The 17,641-nt window shown below is 38.0% G+C and overlaps 1 protein-coding gene across 2 annotated transcripts in view; it reads left to right on the forward strand.

Annotated features, from left to right (window-relative positions):
• The first annotated feature begins 2,280 nt into the window (after positions 1-2,280).
• Positions 2,281-17,641, forward strand: part of LOC149088608 (uncharacterized) — a 55,280-nt gene continuing 39,919 nt past the window's right edge. For both annotated transcript variants that reach the window (XM_089248149.1, XM_089248158.1), the window contains exons 1-5: positions 2,281-2,444; positions 7,412-7,888; positions 12,807-12,848; positions 14,369-14,425; positions 16,059-16,097. In XM_089248149.1, coding sequence (XP_089104275.1) covers positions 2,393-2,444; positions 7,412-7,888; positions 12,807-12,848; positions 14,369-14,425; positions 16,059-16,097 — 667 coding nt within the window. In that variant the 5' untranslated portion in view covers positions 2,281-2,392. The remainder of the gene's footprint in view (positions 2,445-7,411; positions 7,889-12,806; positions 12,849-14,368; positions 14,426-16,058; positions 16,098-17,641) is intronic.

The following is a 17,641-nucleotide window of genomic DNA, read 5'->3' on the forward strand; positions in this document are numbered from 1 at the left end:
GATAAACTGCCTTATTTCAAGTATGAAATAACGCTGCGAGACCTGTATATCTATAAATCAGCGGTTCTCAATCTTTTTTGACCCACGGAGCCCTTTCCAGTGTATAATGTCTAAGGCGGAGCCCCGTAGGCCTATTTTTATTTATTCATCAGAGTTATTGACTTATTTTTATTATTCAAAAATATTAATAATTATTTTTTTTCAAATTTATATACTGGGGTTTTTTTTTATATTTCTCGAGCGGCCGCCTGGGTGTTCACACGGAGTCCTGAGGGCTTCGCGGAGCACCGGTTGAGAACCACTGGTATAGGTAGTTTTTTTTTTATTGCAAAAACAACAGATAGACAGCCACATTCATATACGATACAAAAATAAATACCTAAAAGACAGAATAATGAAAGCAAAACACTCACAATGCAGCTCTTAGGGACATATTTCCCCCTCCCCGTTTCATACTTAGTCTTTTAATAAATGTTTCAAAAGTTTGATACGGAATTTGCAAATATAAAAATTTATTCCTTCAGATGTCTAATTATTTTTTTTTCTGATAATTTTTTCATGAATTTATTAGAAATGGTTGGGCCCCCTTGGCAATTTGTATTTTTTTTGGATGAGGTACTAATTGGTTTTTTTTGCTAAAACGTTATAATCGGGATCCAATGCATTTCATTCAAGTATTTAAAAATATATATTTTGGTTTTAACGGCGTAATCACGTTACTTTATGAATGTCATTATAACCGAGTTTTAATGTATGCTCATGTAGGAAAACAAAAAAATTCATTTGGTTAGAAAAATTTAATTTTTTCCTCATCGGTTTCTTATATTGTTATTAGTGCAAGAGCGCCAAACAAAGAATTAGTTTCCGTCGAACGGAACTTCACCATTCAGTTCCTCGAATTTGTCTTTTCCCCTCATTTTTTATGGCAACCTGAGAAGAAGAACAATTCCTTTGTCCAGTGCATCCGAAATCCCATCACCCTCCTTGTCAAATCACTTAACAGGCAATAACGGAAGACAGCAACCGCAGGTCCAGCCGAACCGTCATCAGGGTGTTCAAACCTTTCCAATAGTTGATGGCAGCGTTCCGATTACCCCAACCGTCCAAAAAAATGTGGATTTTCTCAGTTGAAAAAAACCGCCCTCAGCGGTTGCGGTTGTATGTGTGCGTTGGCGGAATAAAACTATAGATGATGCCTTCCCCCCAACCTCAACCGCCTGCAACCGCGCCGCAGTCAGGTCCCGGCCATAGGTTTCCAACAGATCTTTGCGAGGATGAGGAGAGAAAGGAAAAAAAACAGAATGAACTTGTTTGAATTTACCCCACTGGTGGTTGGAAGCAATATTACATCCTTGATCATAAAGTGGCTAAAGTCAATGAAATATGCTCTATCACATAAAAATTGGAAAATATGCAGAAAAAAAAAAAATGCAACGTCATAGAAACCCTAGCCCTATTCATCACTAGAGGAGTGAACAATCAAAATCTCAAAATATTTTGACCAGTTTTTCTTACTTCAGACTCTTCTCGGATTGCAACTTTAATTATAATCAACCTGTATATTGATTATACTTTCCATATAACCTGATTTTGCAGCGCATTCCAGTATCTTCTTTTTTATATTTTAAATTTTATAGACGCACGTATATGACGAAAATATTTGTTGAAATTTTTTTTCCGGCTTAACTATTTAATCTTAAAACTTTCAGGAAGTGGTATTTCTGTTTAAACATTTTCAAGGATGATCGTCTTACAGATCCCGTGAATCACTGCATAATATATTTTTACGAGGTTTGATTTTCTGCTAACCTCATGTCGTCAGAGACGTCAAACCAATCAGAAACCGCCAGAACATGGAAAACAAAGTCATGGTAAACAGAGAGAATGTGGTCCGATTGAAAAATTTTCCTGAAACAAAATAATATTATATTACCATTTGAACGCACTCTTCATCATGTAAGCTTTGCCGTGAATACACGACACGTGTTAACGTCAGAATTTATATTGCCTCTTTTCTGATAAGAAAATTCCATAGTAGATGGGATGGCAAGATATTCGGAGATTAATAATTATTACCTTTCAATAAACCAGACTTTTTGTAGGTGGAACATCTGAATATTTTGGGTGAATTTTCCGAGGTTTCCGTTTCTTAGGCTCTTATATTAAGATACTTGAAGCATTCGTGTTTATCCAGGATGAAATTATTGCGATAGGTCGTGATCGTGGCATTTGCATCGAAACGGTATTAATACCAGCAGTCGAACTCAATTCTTCCACATTCACTTCTTTGTACCACGAAACTGGTCAACGGAAAAAAAAAAGATCCAGAATCGATTTCAAAAACCAGTCAAAGAAACCTTTTGTAGAGACGTGACCATAGCCATCAAGCAACATGGCTAAGTTTCTCTGCTTCTCATTACTAGCCGTGATTCCTCTCGCCTTAGGTAAGATGCATTTTGAAACGTGAACTATGACTTTGTAAGATAAAACCGTGTATGTGAATTCGTGCTTGAAATCTCAGGCACAGTGTAGGCTGTGGAAAAATAAAATCGGGTACGAGTTAAGTCCTAAGTAATGGATTCATTGTGACAATTCTCGTAACCTTTAATTCATTTCGATCAATGTATTGATTTCTTGAGTTTCAGTGACCTGAACCTGACAGACCGGACACACCTTGTCTCATATATCTCTTTGGAGATATTGAAGCTTTCACAGCGATCGAGGTTTTCGGGAGGCAATAAACACGTCCCGATGCGACTTAATGATATCGTGGGCAAAAAGGGAGGCCCTCGCGACCAGGATCAAAGATATCCTGGATCCTAAATATAATCCACCTTTAAAATTTTACTATTGAGACCCTTGAAATCGCTTCGTCTTATGTTTCGACTCCTTCCTGCAGAATTTCCGATTACTAGCCGACTGCGGGGTCACAATTTGTCTGCATTGTCGCTGTGGTCACTCGAAGTGACTTTTTGCCCGTAATATCTAACCAATCACTGATCTTGAACCGAGCCTCTTCTTAACGTCTTACTTCTTAGATGTGCATGTTTCTTGAGGCTATTTGACGTGTGTGCACCCTTGATTTTAAACTCCTTGTTTGGTCAAGAGGTTGTTTTTTTCCCCACTACTTCCAGATCTTATTCAATTTCAGCAAACTCAGCGGAATCTTCCCGGAAGGTTGATCCTGGCCAGATATGAGTCGAATGGTATTCTCTGTCTTTACAATTTGTGGCTTAAAAGCCAATATGCTGCCTACCCTCCCCCTCTTAACTAGATCCTGGTCCACCGTTCCGTTTCAATAAAGAGATAGAAGCAGGTGGTCTAAGAAAACCTTGGCCATATTGGAAAATATGCGTGTAAAATGTATGTGTTGTTTTTTTTGAGCTTATCGTGAAGTTAGTTTCGCTGCCATCTGCCATAAATTTTTCTAACTATGAGTGTAGTGTAATGATTGAGTATTTCTACCGTTGTATGCCCCGTTCCCTACAATGAAAAATTTCATGGGATTCACAAACTGCAACATTTAATGATTATTAATTACCTAATACAAATGTGAGCTAATAATCTTTGTCAACGAAGACAGTGTCGACAGACTACTTTTTCCTTGAGAATGCCCGTTCAATATGACCCTAAAAATCCCAACCCAGGGACCCTGCTCAAGAATTATGAATCATACTTTTTTTCCCACTTCCAATTCGGGCATGATGAAGTCCAACATCAGAGATCGGTTTTTTACGCACCTGTGCGATCAAATATTTCACGCCCCCATGTAATATAGTGAAACCCCACTTAACGGTCTCTGTGCACCCCTCTCTTTTATGGCCAAATAATAATTTCATTTTGTGCAATAAAAACACGCGTTTCAAATCCCCTGATTAATGTCATTCCCCTCTTTTACGGATCAATTTTTTTATCCCATCGGTGTCCGCGAAACAGAGGTTTTTTACTGCACTTCAAAAACAACTAAACTTCCTTTTGCTGCCTTGCACAACTGTATAAATTGCTAATGCTCGAAATACGATGCAGATAAGGTTTATAGATTGCAAAACGTGAACTCAGTTTCCACGATGGAAGTACTTTAGTAATTTTTTTTCCCATGTGTTTTTGAAGTGTAGATGGTGATACAACGTAAGCACGTGCTTCAGAAACAAGACGTGATTCATAGATCCATAAAACTTTTCAACGACGCATTCGTAAGCTAACATACCACCTGGATCGCGGTATGTGTCAGATACGAGTGGTGATATCGTCGAAAATCTCCTCCGCAAACACACAAAAACATTTTTTATATATATACCCAATATAAGATGTTTCAAGACGAGTGACTAATAGGAATAAAAATACCAGGTTTAGTTCTAAAGTAGATGAAATATGAAAAAATTATCAGCAGGAGAAGGCAGTTTAGAAGTGGTGATGGCACGTCCACTGCATTAAAATTGGGAAATATGCAAACATTTAAATTTTTATGCGCCCCCTCCAAAAAAAGGCAATTAGCAAAATGTCAGGCTCTTTATATTACAGTGAAAGAAATTTAAAACGTGGAAATTGGATAAAAATCTTATGTCCGAGATATCGATGACTAAAATTTTTGATTTTGGTGACTTAAGATCAGGGCCTTTAGAAAATATTCCTTTTCTAATTTATCAAATTCATTTGAAAATAAAGAAATTAAATGGTATCATGTTGGTATCAAAAATACATTTGAAGAATTAAATTAATAACTTGAAATTTTCAGGGGGTGCGCCTTCGTACCCCCTTCACGAACCGCCCCTGGTGGCGCTGTCGTCCAATTTCTTTTCGATGGGAGAAATTTTGAAAACGCAAAAAATAGCCCATGGCCGTCCTCACCAACATAAATTTTGAATCCACGATTAGGCCTTTTGAAATTAAAATTTCATGTCAGTGCCCTCTATTTCAGCGCAAATAGAAAAAAAAAATGATTTACTAATGAAAAATCACAAGAGGAATAAACGGCAATAATTTGCAATAGAATTTAAACTAACACAAAATAGAAATACCCGAAGCTTCAAATACGTACAGCAGGGGATAGTTATATCGACGTTTAATAGATAGCGAAAAACTAGGCCTCCAGAAAATGAGGTAAAATCGGGCTTATATTACGGAGAGAGTATAACGTCAGCGGTCTCCGTCTTGGCAATGCTGATAACGGTGTCTCCCATCATTCGTCGGAAGATCACGTGACTCGGGGAAAACACACACAATCCCCGTTATTTTCTTATGGCATCCACAGGAATTTAAAACAATAAATGAAAGAAATAATTTCAGCATTAATGAAATAGATAATTCCAGAATAAAAGAAAGAGATAATTTCAGAATAAATGGAAGAGATAATTTCAGAATGAAGGAAAAAGATAATTCCAAAATATTAATGAAAGCGATAATTTCAGCATTATTGAAAGATGATTCCAGAACGATGAAAAAAAGTGATAATCCCAAAATTAATGAAAGCAAGAATTCCAGAATTAAGGAAAGAGATAATTCCAAATGAATGAAAGAAAAAATTATAGAATTAATGGAAGAGATAATTTCAGCATTTATGAAAGTGATAATTTCAAAATTAATGAAAGAGATGATTCCACAATTAATGAGATATAATGTCAGAATCAATGAAAGAAATAATTTCAGAATCAATGAAAGAAATAATTTCAGAATCAATGAAAGAAATAATTTCAGAATCAATGAAAGAAATAATTTCAGAATCAATGAAAGAAATAATTTCAGAATCAATGAAAGAAATAATTTCAGAATCAATGAAAGACATAATAATTAATAAAGAAATAATTCCAGAATTAATGAAAGAAATGATTCCAGTATTAATGAAAGAAATGATTCCAGTATTAATGAAAGAAACGATTCCAGTATTGATGAAAGAAATGATTCCAGTATTGATGAAATAAATAATCTAATTTTTTTTCATCTTTAGATGAGTTCTCAATCCTTCTTTTTAATCTTTAAAACGCGATATTTAGAGACCGAACTGTACATTTCTATGGGCAAACGAACTTTGTTTTCACCGAGTCACGTGATTTCCTTGCGTTTGATGTCGCTGCCGTCGCGGCGGCTGGATGCTCCCTCCATTAATATAAGCTCGATGCCTCCCAAATAAAACAGAACTGCTAAAAAAGTTGTTTTTTTTCTAGAGTGCTGCTTCTTTGCCAAAAGCGATTTCGTCGTTGGAGTAGGCACATCGAGTGTCATTTGTATCCTATTTTTTTATTTCTGAATGGAGAAGAGGTAACCTCCCTCCCCCCTCTACTTCAGTACATGGTATTAGCTCTTGGTGAGCAAGCAATGGTACTGTATTCTTAAAATGAATGTTATAGTTTTGTTCTTCCAGAGTCGTTTTTCGTATTGTCTTCTTTTTTTTTCATATTATCCTGGAGCAAGCCGGGCCCTGGTTAGAACAGCATCATCTGCCCTGGTTGAAGGTATATTTTGGGTGTGAAGGGTGTATTTTGGGAATTTATACGTCTATTGGTCAAATCGTGAAAAATGTTGAGCGGGATGGGGGACTACAGATGTGTATTTCAGAGTGAAAAAAAAAAATTCCCCTATTGAGGGGGAAACTTGAAAAGGAGGACGAAAAGACACATTTTTTGTATCGTAGGACCTGCATCTTCAATCTGTTTCCCGCGAGCATCACAGGGCTCCCTAAAGCACCCAGAGTGCTCGATGCTCGTGTCTGATGTCATGCTCACGAGCACTTGATTAACGTCTTAATTAAACACCGTGCACAAATTGCATTCAAGGATTAGAATCATAATGGTTTTTCAGACACACATGTTAAACTTGACGTAAGGGTAATCTTCTTTTGATGATGGGTACTGGCAGTGCTCGCGACTAGAAAAAGACCGAAGACCTCTGACGTTGGAACACGCTTGAAATAACATCAAAAGGAGGACGTTTGGTAACCTTTGTAACAAAGATCTTTTTATGAAGAATGTTCAAAGTAGGCCGAAAGTCTATGATGAATTCGAAAAATTGAAATAATATCAACAAATACGTAGTAGGCTCTTGAAGGAGTCATTTGAATAAAAAAACTGTCATGGTTCAATACTATACGCTTAGATAGCGCTGTACCACTGTCAAGAACTGTTCATGTGCAAATCCCGCAAATGATCGAGTCTCTAACGCAATTCGTGTTACAAAATACGTTGACTGAAATTGAGTTTTATTTGGACGAATCTATGTTTCAGATCACTGATTCTCAAACGCTGTATCACCCCACCCTACAAATGTACTTGGAATTCCCCTATATGTGTAAATTAGTACTATAATTACTCTAATTTCATGGAAAATTACGTCTGTTTATGCAAATTACCATTTTTTGTATGTTGTGTTTGTGAAGATGTACAAATAATTAAATTACTTTTTTTATATACCCATTTAGGTCAGAACTTTGCAGGAATGGGCGGTGGCGGCGGCGGCGGCATTGGTAGTACCCAGCTCGGTACTGGAGGAATGAGCGGTGGTAATTTTGGCGGTCCTCAACTCAGTAGTGGAGGAATGAACGGTGGTAATTTTGGCGCTGGCCAGCTCAGTACTGGAGGAATGAACGGTGGTAATTTTGGCGGTCCTCAACTCAGTAGTGGAGGAATGAACGGTGGTAATTTTGGCGGTCCTCAACTCAGTAGTGGAGGAATGAACGGTGGTAATTTTGGCGCTGGCCAGCTCAGTACTGGAGGAATGAACGGTGGTAATTTTGGCGGTCCTCAACTCAGTAGTGGAGGAATGAACGGTGGCTTTAACCGAGGTGGTATGGGTGGGTTCAATGGTGGTGTTCCTGCTAATTTCAACTCCGGATATGGAGGAGATTCAGCTAGCGCGAATGCGTTCTCTAATGGAGGCTCATCAGGAGGAGCGCAAAGTGAGTATGATTTGATTTTGCTTATTAGCAGTGCTATTTGCTATGCATATAAGTGTAATTAATGCACTGTTTTTTCGGGTGGTGAATTTTGTTATGAATCGACAGAAGAGCAAACAGACCTAGTCAACCAGGTGCTTATTTAAAAGTCGATATTAAAAATAAATAATATATATAATAATAATGTATATATTGTTGTGTCGCGTCGCCGGGTCACTCGTCGAAACTCTAGTCACCAGATTCGTCTCGTCGCGTGGATTTCTCCAGGGTTCTTCGCCGAGGACTTGAATATGACCAGACACTCACAGGAACGAGGATTCGAGAACAAATAATCGCCTTTATTTACATGAAAGAAAAGTACTGCCAACGCTAGAGTAGTCTTCCGGACGTCTTTTTCCTTCGAATTCTACTGTCCGAGTCCCAGAATCTAGTTCTTCTATGATCAGAATCGCATGCCACGCGAACCTTACATGCGTTCACAGCGTCTTCAAATTCTACCCTTCGTAACATTGCCCACTCCTCGACAGTTGCACGTCCCGGGCAATGCAGTCCTCAAATCGGTGAGTCCTCCGTAGTTCTTATGGTAATAAGTAAGTCCGATGACATAGACCACCTTGAACTTCATTGTCCTTTGAATCAACATCAGGATTATGTTTAGTCTCTTCCTAAGACGACGGCGTCCTTCCCATGAAGTCTGGAGTTTTGGACACCATTTCTTCCTCACACGGTCTTTTCCATGAAGTGTGGAGTTTCTGACTCCCTCCTTTCCGACGTTTCAGACACCTTCCTTTCCGGCGCTTTGTTCACCAACCTTCCTGTTGTTTCGGACGCCTTCCTATCCGTCGTTTCGGATTCCAAAGCCAGGCAAGGTCTCTCCCCTTGAAGTTGTGAGACGTGGCCTTCGCATCGTAGCAAACTCTCATCTTCTCGGAGCCGATGTCGATTCTGTCTCAAGGTGCTCCCGGAATTCCTCGACGTATTCTTCCATACGAAGAGGAGCATCTTGCGGTCGCTCAAACAGCAGGTCACTCGACAGCCGGAGATCCCATCCCATGCGCATCTGTGACGGTGAGAATCCAGTGCCCTCGTTGACGGTACTTCTATAAGAGCAGCAGTAACTTCAGAGGTCTTTTTCGGGCGGCACGGGTGACACAGCTCTCCCACCACTTCTTCATATCGATCCCGAACTTGTCCCAATAGAATGCACACGAATCCTCTGTAGCATCCTGGTGATGCCGAAATGTCCATCACTCGCGCTTCCGTGAGACCCTTTCAAAACTTCTTCCACACGGCCTCCGGGTATGATGAGTTGCCATCGGAAAGTCTTTCCAGCCTCTGACTCCCAACGGCGGTAGAGCCGTTCCTCATCTCCAAGGAGTCCCAGAGGGGCCCAATATCTCTTTGTGGTCAGACTGGAAGAAACGACGTCTTGCTAAGCTGGTAAGTTCCCAGTGGATTCCTTCCACTGTATGACCACTCGTACATCCGGATCTTCCAGTTGTGCCTTTCGAGTGTTCAAGTTGAATCCGAGGATGCACGAGTCCTGCATGTCAGCTGCGAAGAAGACATGACGATAGGTGACCGACACCAACCTCGCTGAGACTTCTAACTTTCCAAGCACAGTCACCTTCTCTCCCGTGACTGTCTGTAGGGTCAACGACGGTGACACGTACAGAATTCGCTGCTGGAATCTTCAATCCAGGTTTCTCCAAACGATTCTGACGTTGGCTCCAGGGTCGATGCCTGGCATGGAAACACAATTCCGCCTTCTACGTACAGTCTACGCTTCTTCACGGCGATGTCTTGTTTCCAGTCGACAATATCCTCCTTGACGGTAGTGATGGATGCTTTGACTCCCGCTAGATGAGGTGACGTCTTCTCGGAAAGCAGCGGAATCGTCCTTGCCGACACTCCTTGACCAGGGCCGTCATTTCAACTTTTTATGGGGGGGGGGGGGGGAGGGCAAAGAACATGTACTCAATGTATGTATGTATATATATATTTGTATATATATATATATATATATACACCATTTTTAGTGTATTTTTAAAAACCAGGGTGGGGGGAAACAACGGCTCCACGTCACATTCTCAGATTATTCAAGCGATCCGCGGCATATAATTACGGATCACTTGAGTGATGCGTGGCACAGTTCCAGAGCACTTAAGTGGCCCGGACACATTTCCAGATCACTTGAATCCGCGAAACATTTAGAGATCACTAAAGTATCTCTGTAGGGCACTTATCAATAGGGGGAGTGCTACTTCAAGTGCGCACAAACTATCGAAAGGTTTTTCTTGTTTTTGGGGTACCGAGTAAGATGTCATTAAGATTATTTCATAAAGGGCGGTTGATGACGTAAGCATTATCTACATCCCCCCTCCCCCTTGTCATCAAAAGTCAGCAAATCGTAAACCCCCCCCCCCGCATCGATGCTGACGTAATACTTGAATGACCCCCTTATTCGCAATTCCAGCTCAAGTTCTACCAGTCCAAACAGCTTCTAATCGAATTCCAACTTCCTCTAGAGTATCGAATGAACTTTTCCTTGAAATCACCAACTTTTGGGAGCTTTAAAAATTTATTTGCATTTTTCGTGATTTCTCTTAAGTAATAATTAATGAATTATCACCATCTGAATAGAAAGCAATGCCACATGCTTATTGCATCTTTTTCTCTACTTGATAACAGTAATCAAAGCTGCATCATATTTCCTTCGATACTTTGATTTTTCGATAATCATAAAAAGTAGGGGCGGCTTCTGAAGAGGGCGCGCAGGTACGTGCGTCTTCCTACAAAATTTGAAGTCTATATTTCAAGTTGACTTGATACCTGCTTAGGGGTCATTCAAATATAACGTCAGCATCGAGTGTGGGGGGGAGGGGGTTTCAGATTTGCTGACTTTTGATGACAAGGGAGGGGGGTTTGAAGGTTGCTAACGTCATCAACCACCCTTTTTGAAGATATGAAATATTCTAAGCTGCTGACGGGGGGGGGGGGGTCAAAAATGGCTAAAAATCTGCTTACGTAATACTTGCATGGCCCCTTAATTACATTGAACTACATAAAATGAATTTGATGAAATTTGAAAAGAAATAGTTTCGAAAGCGGTAGTTAGAATTTAAAAGAAAGTGTCCCGTGAAATTCAGGTCATATGGTCACCCGTATGTGGAACAGTACGCAAGGGTCAAGCGCCAAACGGAAGAAAGGTTTGGAGTAGTTAGAACGTGAGAAGGGAGAAAGGGGGGATGCATTGCTAATGCAGGTGATTATACTCAGGAAAAAGCATTGGTAAATAGTGGATGTACCTCGTAAACATTACTCTGAGGAATTTATAACGAGTCGGTACATGAAGAAACGTGTTGTGCGTGTGTGCGTATACGTGGCCCTCACGTATTTATGTTATCGAGCCATTACTGATAAGATAATTATCACAACCCACTGACATCATAATATCTGCAATGGTCGGTCTGAAAACCTCGCTGGTACGTATTGGTTCTCTGCATTGTCCTTGAGTGGCTTGCTGAAATACCTCCCCAATGTATACGGATGGCAGGAAATATTCCGTTGTGAGCCAAGCAACGCGCAGTAGACGAACGTCCTACTGCGTGCATCGAATCTCGGTTGGCACATCAATCTTTTTATATATACTTTACTTTATAAATGTATCTCTTTATATATAAGCTCTTTTTACTTTATTTTATTTTAATTTCATTTATTTTATTGTTTCTTCATCAAAGATACCACTAAACAACAGACGCACTTCGTACATATTTCTCATATTTCGTATTGGTACATGTTGGAATGTGCGAGTCCGTGTTGCTTCTGTAATGTTTGTTATGTGTAGTGTGCTGCCATCTGTCATCAAATTTTCTAACCATGAGGAAAGTGTACTGATTGAAGGTTTTGAAGTTGTAGGCCTGTTGCTCTCTGTTTCGAGGCATCAAAGATACTGCATTCTGGAAGGCCTACCTTGCACGTTTTGGCATTACTCCAATTGGAACTCCTGCTGTAGTCAAAGTAGTCAAAACGCCTGGCGATAGTTTAAAGATAGTTATAGAATTTGTTATGAGCTTGTTGAGACATCTTATTTTTCGGATGACATTCAGCGATAGCAAGTTTTCTTTTTAAAAGGCTTGAAATTGCTTCAAAGTTAAATCGTTTTACCACAATATTCTTTTAATTGACATGAATGTCGCTCTCCACATGTTAATATAAGATATGCAGAAGACTGGATGTTGTGAAGATATTTATTATTTGAGATGTTAATTTTTTTTAAGGAAGGAAAAAACTCATCTCTGCCTCTACCGGGAGTCGAACCCGGGTCCCTCGATTGCCGGACGAGTGCTCTGACCACTAAGCTACAGAGGAGATAGAGATTTTCCTTCGCTAATTTTCCTTCACCGTCCATTGCACGGTTCCGTTCGGCATATATACGCTCTAGCGAAGGAAAATCTCTATCTCCTCTGTAGCTTAGTGGTCAGAGCACTCGTCCGGCAATCGAGGGACCCGGGTTCGACTCCCGGTAGAGGCAGAGATGAGTTTTTTCCTTCCTTAAAAAAAATTAACATCTCAAATAATAAATATCTTCACAACATCCAGTCTTCTGCATATCTTGTAATTGTAAATTTAATTTTTGCTGAGCATAATAGTAAATGTAGTAATGAGTATTTAGAACTTCAAAAAAGTATTTGAATATCGTTTACAAGTATTTATATACTCAATTATAATTTTTTAAATTTCTAATAGGTTTTGTTATTGAAAATTCGTTATTATAGTAATGATTATTTAAGTTTGTGTTTTTTTTTCGCGGGACTTCACAGAAAATAATCTAATTTTCAGAATTATTAGTAAACGTATATCTATAGGGAATTTACATACCGTAGAGCATGAAAAATATCGTATACATTTTCTTCTTCAGGTTCAAGTCCTTGGATCAATCAATTTTATCCAGGATTGGGAGGTAAGAACAGTTTAGTATTTTTCAGCGATTGAATATCTATGATGCGGTAAATCTGATACTTTTATTATGCATGCTTACCAATCTTCTTTGTAAGTTTGATAAAGTTATCACTTTTATTGCTACCGAATATGCACACTACACAAACGTCGTTGATAAATTTGATAAATTTATTACATTTACCAGCGATTATGCATAGTACCCAAGCGTCGTTGTTAAATTTAATAAGTGCTAAAAAATTACCACTTTTAACGGTGATCATTTATAATACCCAAGCGAAGCGTCTTTGGTAAACATGATAAATCCTACTATATGATATACTATACATGTACTGTATCATTATATCGGGGTGCGATCGTAAAATTTGGTATAATTACATCGGGGTCCGGTGGTATAATTCATTAAATAGGAGTTTGTTATATTGGGCTCTGATTGTACACACACAAAAACTCGTTAAATCTAATGATTTGTTAACTGTGAGCTCGTTAAATCGTGATATTATTGTAAAATTTGTTAAATAGGAGTTCATTATATCAACGCCAGATTTTGTAATTAGTCGAATAAGAGTAATTCCGGGTATCCTCGGAAAAATTTGTTAAATCAGAGGTCATTATATCCGGTCCAGACCTTGGCTCACAATTACGGTCATCTGAATAATAATGCTGGTCGTCCACTGGAAGTGGCAACATGCAGTAAGCTAAGCCCGCGGCAGCAGTGTCCAACGACAAAGGGCGTTTGAACGTAGTCCACCGAAAGCGACCCATACATGATACTCAGTTCACGAGTGCGCGTTCGTTAAATAATGCTGAGGAAATACTGTAAAAATAATTATTTTCGAGAAAATGTATTTAAGTCCGTACTTACACATTTGACACAAACTCGGAGGCGTTCTTGTTGTTAAATAAATCAATAATAATATTTTATTTATTACTACTTACCATCACAGCCTATGAACAGCGATTATGAAATTTCCAACTTCCATGTTCACGCGACAAAAGAGGGAGAGAAAGACAGAGAAGAGGAGAAAAAAAACGGAACTAATGGTGGCAGGAAAAAAGTGTAAACAATTGTACTGTGCCTGCGCAGCTATGGCAAAAATCGTGAGATCCCACTCGATTATGAAATTTTTTTCGTCTGCTGTTGAGCCGGAAATCACTACTTGAAGATCGCTGCTAATGAACGGAGTTCTCAGGCAATGGGATCGGTTTTGCGAATACAGACATCTACTCGCGATTTGTTTATCGCTTCCAGTTGCTTCCAGTGGGTGACCAAACTAAACCTTTTCAGGGCAATGGGACCGATTTATCATATTTACCAATACAATAATAATGAACGGCATATGTGATGAATTTAGCACTATCATTTTTACCAACGACGATTGGGCATTATGCATAATCACCGGTAAAAGTGATAAATTTAGGAAAAGTTTATCAAACTTACCAAAATGATCTTCGATTAGGCATAATAACTGATTTATCACATTTAATATAACATATATTTAACGTAAAATTCATTTCCATAAGGTTCTAGTGCCACTGCTTCATCGAGTGCTGTCGCAACCAATAGCGGTCCAGTTTCAGGTAAAATCCACGCAGAATATTGCTTTATAGTGCATATACTTCCATATTCTCGATCTCCCCTTATCCATCTATCTCTCTCTAACTCATAGAATGACGTAAGTGTGACACATTCAAGATGATATCGGTTTATCAAAATTTTATTACACCATTGAGGATTGTAAAGCACATTCAAGTGCATATTAAAACAAAACGTCCGAAATTTTAAGAGTCAGTTGCAGGATGTGTTTAAAATTGAGGTTGCCTTGTGTTTAGTTTTCTACGGCTTCATACCACCCATCAGAAAACCATGAAAATTTAGGAACGTCTTAATAAAAGGGTCAAAAGAATTTTCGAAGCCCCTGTGATAGAAATTCTCCGCAGAGGTTTAGGTGCCGAATCATCTTGTTCGTAAAAGAGTTCACCATTACATTGCACGTTATTGCGAACTCAAAACACAGGTAAATATTAGTGAAGGAATGCATGACCCTTCCCATGGGTGGGTCTGACAGGGTTCCGGCTAGCGATAACTCTTGAAATTTATTTTTTTCACATCATAAATTCACTATGGGGGGGGGGGGGGCGTGAAATATCTGGCCTTTGCCTACCAAAGATCCAGCCTAGAGGTCCTGTTACAGGGTGTTGGGGGGGGGGGCATGACGAAATGAGAATAGAATCGGTTCTGCTGGAGATGTTATGCTCAGATAAATGTATGCGTTAAAAAAAGATTATAATTAAAATTATATTTACAAAAATTGTAAATTATTTATTATACGAATACAAAAGCCAGAACAACAAAATCATCCAAGGCAGATGAATCCAAAAGAATAGATACAAATACAAGTGAAAAATATTGATGCCAAACATCGCCAAACTACCCAATATAAAAGCATATATGTACCACTAAAAAATTAATAAAAATAATAATTAATAGTAAACACTGCCCATAAAAAAGATTAAAGTTGTCTTATCTAAGTATGGATAACTTCTCGATTTATCCCACTATGTCTATCGTACTTCTTTTTAAACGTATCAATCATGTTAGAAATCACGACCCTTCGTATGTGAACTAGTATTCCATTTATTAACTACTGTATAAATGAAAATTCCCTGCGACACCACAACCTGGAATTGTCCCTTACCAATCGACACTGGCGTCCCTTTGTCCAAGCAGTTTATTGATAGCTCGTGTGTGTGTGTGTGTGTGTGATCCATCTTATCCATCGCGTTGAAAATTTTTAAAAAAAAAAAAACTTCGTTCATATCTCTCGATAAATGCGTTCCTCCAATGTAAACATGTTCAAGTTTGTCTTCATAGCTAAAAAAATAATAACAACATTTATAAAATATTTCGAGGATTTTAACCAAGTCAGTTATATTTTTCTGCTGTAGAATGTAATGCATAAACTGATATAATAAACCGTTATGTTTACAATATTTTATAACAAACGTTTAAAACGAACACAACCGGCCCTGGTTCTATTCGAAGTTTTCAATGTTAGCCATTGCTTCCCGTTAACAGGCAAGAACAATTCAATTACAAATATTGTTACCGACCATACGCATTAGTGATACGAATATCACTGCTGCAAATATCTTATGTATTACATCTGGACCAATATTCAGAAATAATTGATTTTCTTTTTCTTGTGTGCAGGTGGATGGGTCAATCAATTTTATCCAGGACTTGGTGGAGGTGAGAGAAATTTATTGTTTTTGAATAACTAAGTGAAACTCTTACTGTTATATGCACAGTGGCACTTGGTTAATTCGAATTTAGGATAATTCGAACTTTGAGCTCCCCTTGAGTTTTCTACCTCGTTTAATGTTGAAATTTCTTGTTGAATTCGAATTTTTTTTCAAATGTTTTGGATAATTCGAAGTTGGGTGAAATACCGGCGTTTTTGTATAAGCGAATTTAGTTTAGGAAAATTCTACAAAAGAGCAGTCAGACTTTGTTTCTCTCGGTCAAGTTATACAACAAATCTTTGAAAACAGAAAATACATAATTTGAAAATTCTGACGTTATTTCACCACACTATGGATGTGGGTTTTTCGATCTTGATTTCTGGATCAAACTGCCATAATATACTCACATTCTATCTGCTGAGCAACGTGAAAAGAAATGTGGAGTCAGTTTTGAAGATATACTAAAATTCTATGGTAGACTTTTGATAAAAAAAATGAGCACTTCTTTCTTTGGAAACGGCACCCTTTGTGTGCTGGCCAAGATTTAATTTACTTTTCGTGTTGGATTTATTTCTTTTAGCAACTCAGTTCGACAAAAAATCACCATTGCTGATAGGAAATCGGTAAAACTCGGTGATCCAATTTCATAAATAGCATATCCGTGCTGAACGAATCCAACAAAAGTGCTTGAATGAAGAGGGGGTCATTTAGAATAAAAATGAATTATAAGGAAAATACCAAAATGATAATTTGTAAATTTAAGTGCTGTTTTTCTTTGATAATTTGTTGCCCATTTTAACATTGTTCAGCTGGTTGCATCGAGAATGTTTAGCGCTTGATATACGAATTGCGTTGTTCAACCTATGATGAGTCAAGGTGTACCATTCAAAATCTGAAACTTTTCATCGTCATTTTAAGAGTAAGGAAAGTATCTGAAAGTACAAAAATTGCAGTTATCAATATTACTAAAATTTGGGAAACAGTTTCGTAATTCATAAGCAAATTTTAATAATTGATAATTATCCTATGTGAATATCTATGCTGAAGTTGGAATTCGTCATTTCACGGATTTACGACAGATTATTTGGGTAATTTGATTTTTGGATGATTCAAACTTTTTTTCCACTGACTTTTGACTTCGAATTAACCAAGTTCGACTGTATTTGTTTGTTTTTTTTCGAAACGGTTGCGATAAAGGAATGAATTAAATTTATTGAAAGCCACCATTGAAACAAACCATTCACAGTGGTGTTCAAACAACTCAAATCATGAACAACTTGCCGCAAAGATCAAATAGTAAGTGATCTGAAACGGTTCAGAATTAAATTCAGTAAATTTAATAATCTAAAAAATTCTGGTAAAACCTTATTTTCGTCATTAAACGTATTCATAGATTAGTGACTGGGTAACAAATAATACAGGGTGTTTCAAAAGGAATCACCCGATTTGGAATGCGTATATTACGAAAAATATTGACCACTTAAGATTAATTTTATATTATCATGAAGTTTTTTTACAAACCAAATTAAAGGTGCTGAATATGTCTACCTT

The sequence above is a fragment of the Pholcus phalangioides genome, unplaced genomic scaffold (assembly GCF_987345545.1).
Source record: "Pholcus phalangioides strain wild (caught in Gottingen) unplaced genomic scaffold, Ppha-v1.0 ptg000003l_1, whole genome shotgun sequence".
Classification (NCBI taxonomy): Eukaryota; Metazoa; Arthropoda; class Arachnida; order Araneae; family Pholcidae; genus Pholcus; species Pholcus phalangioides.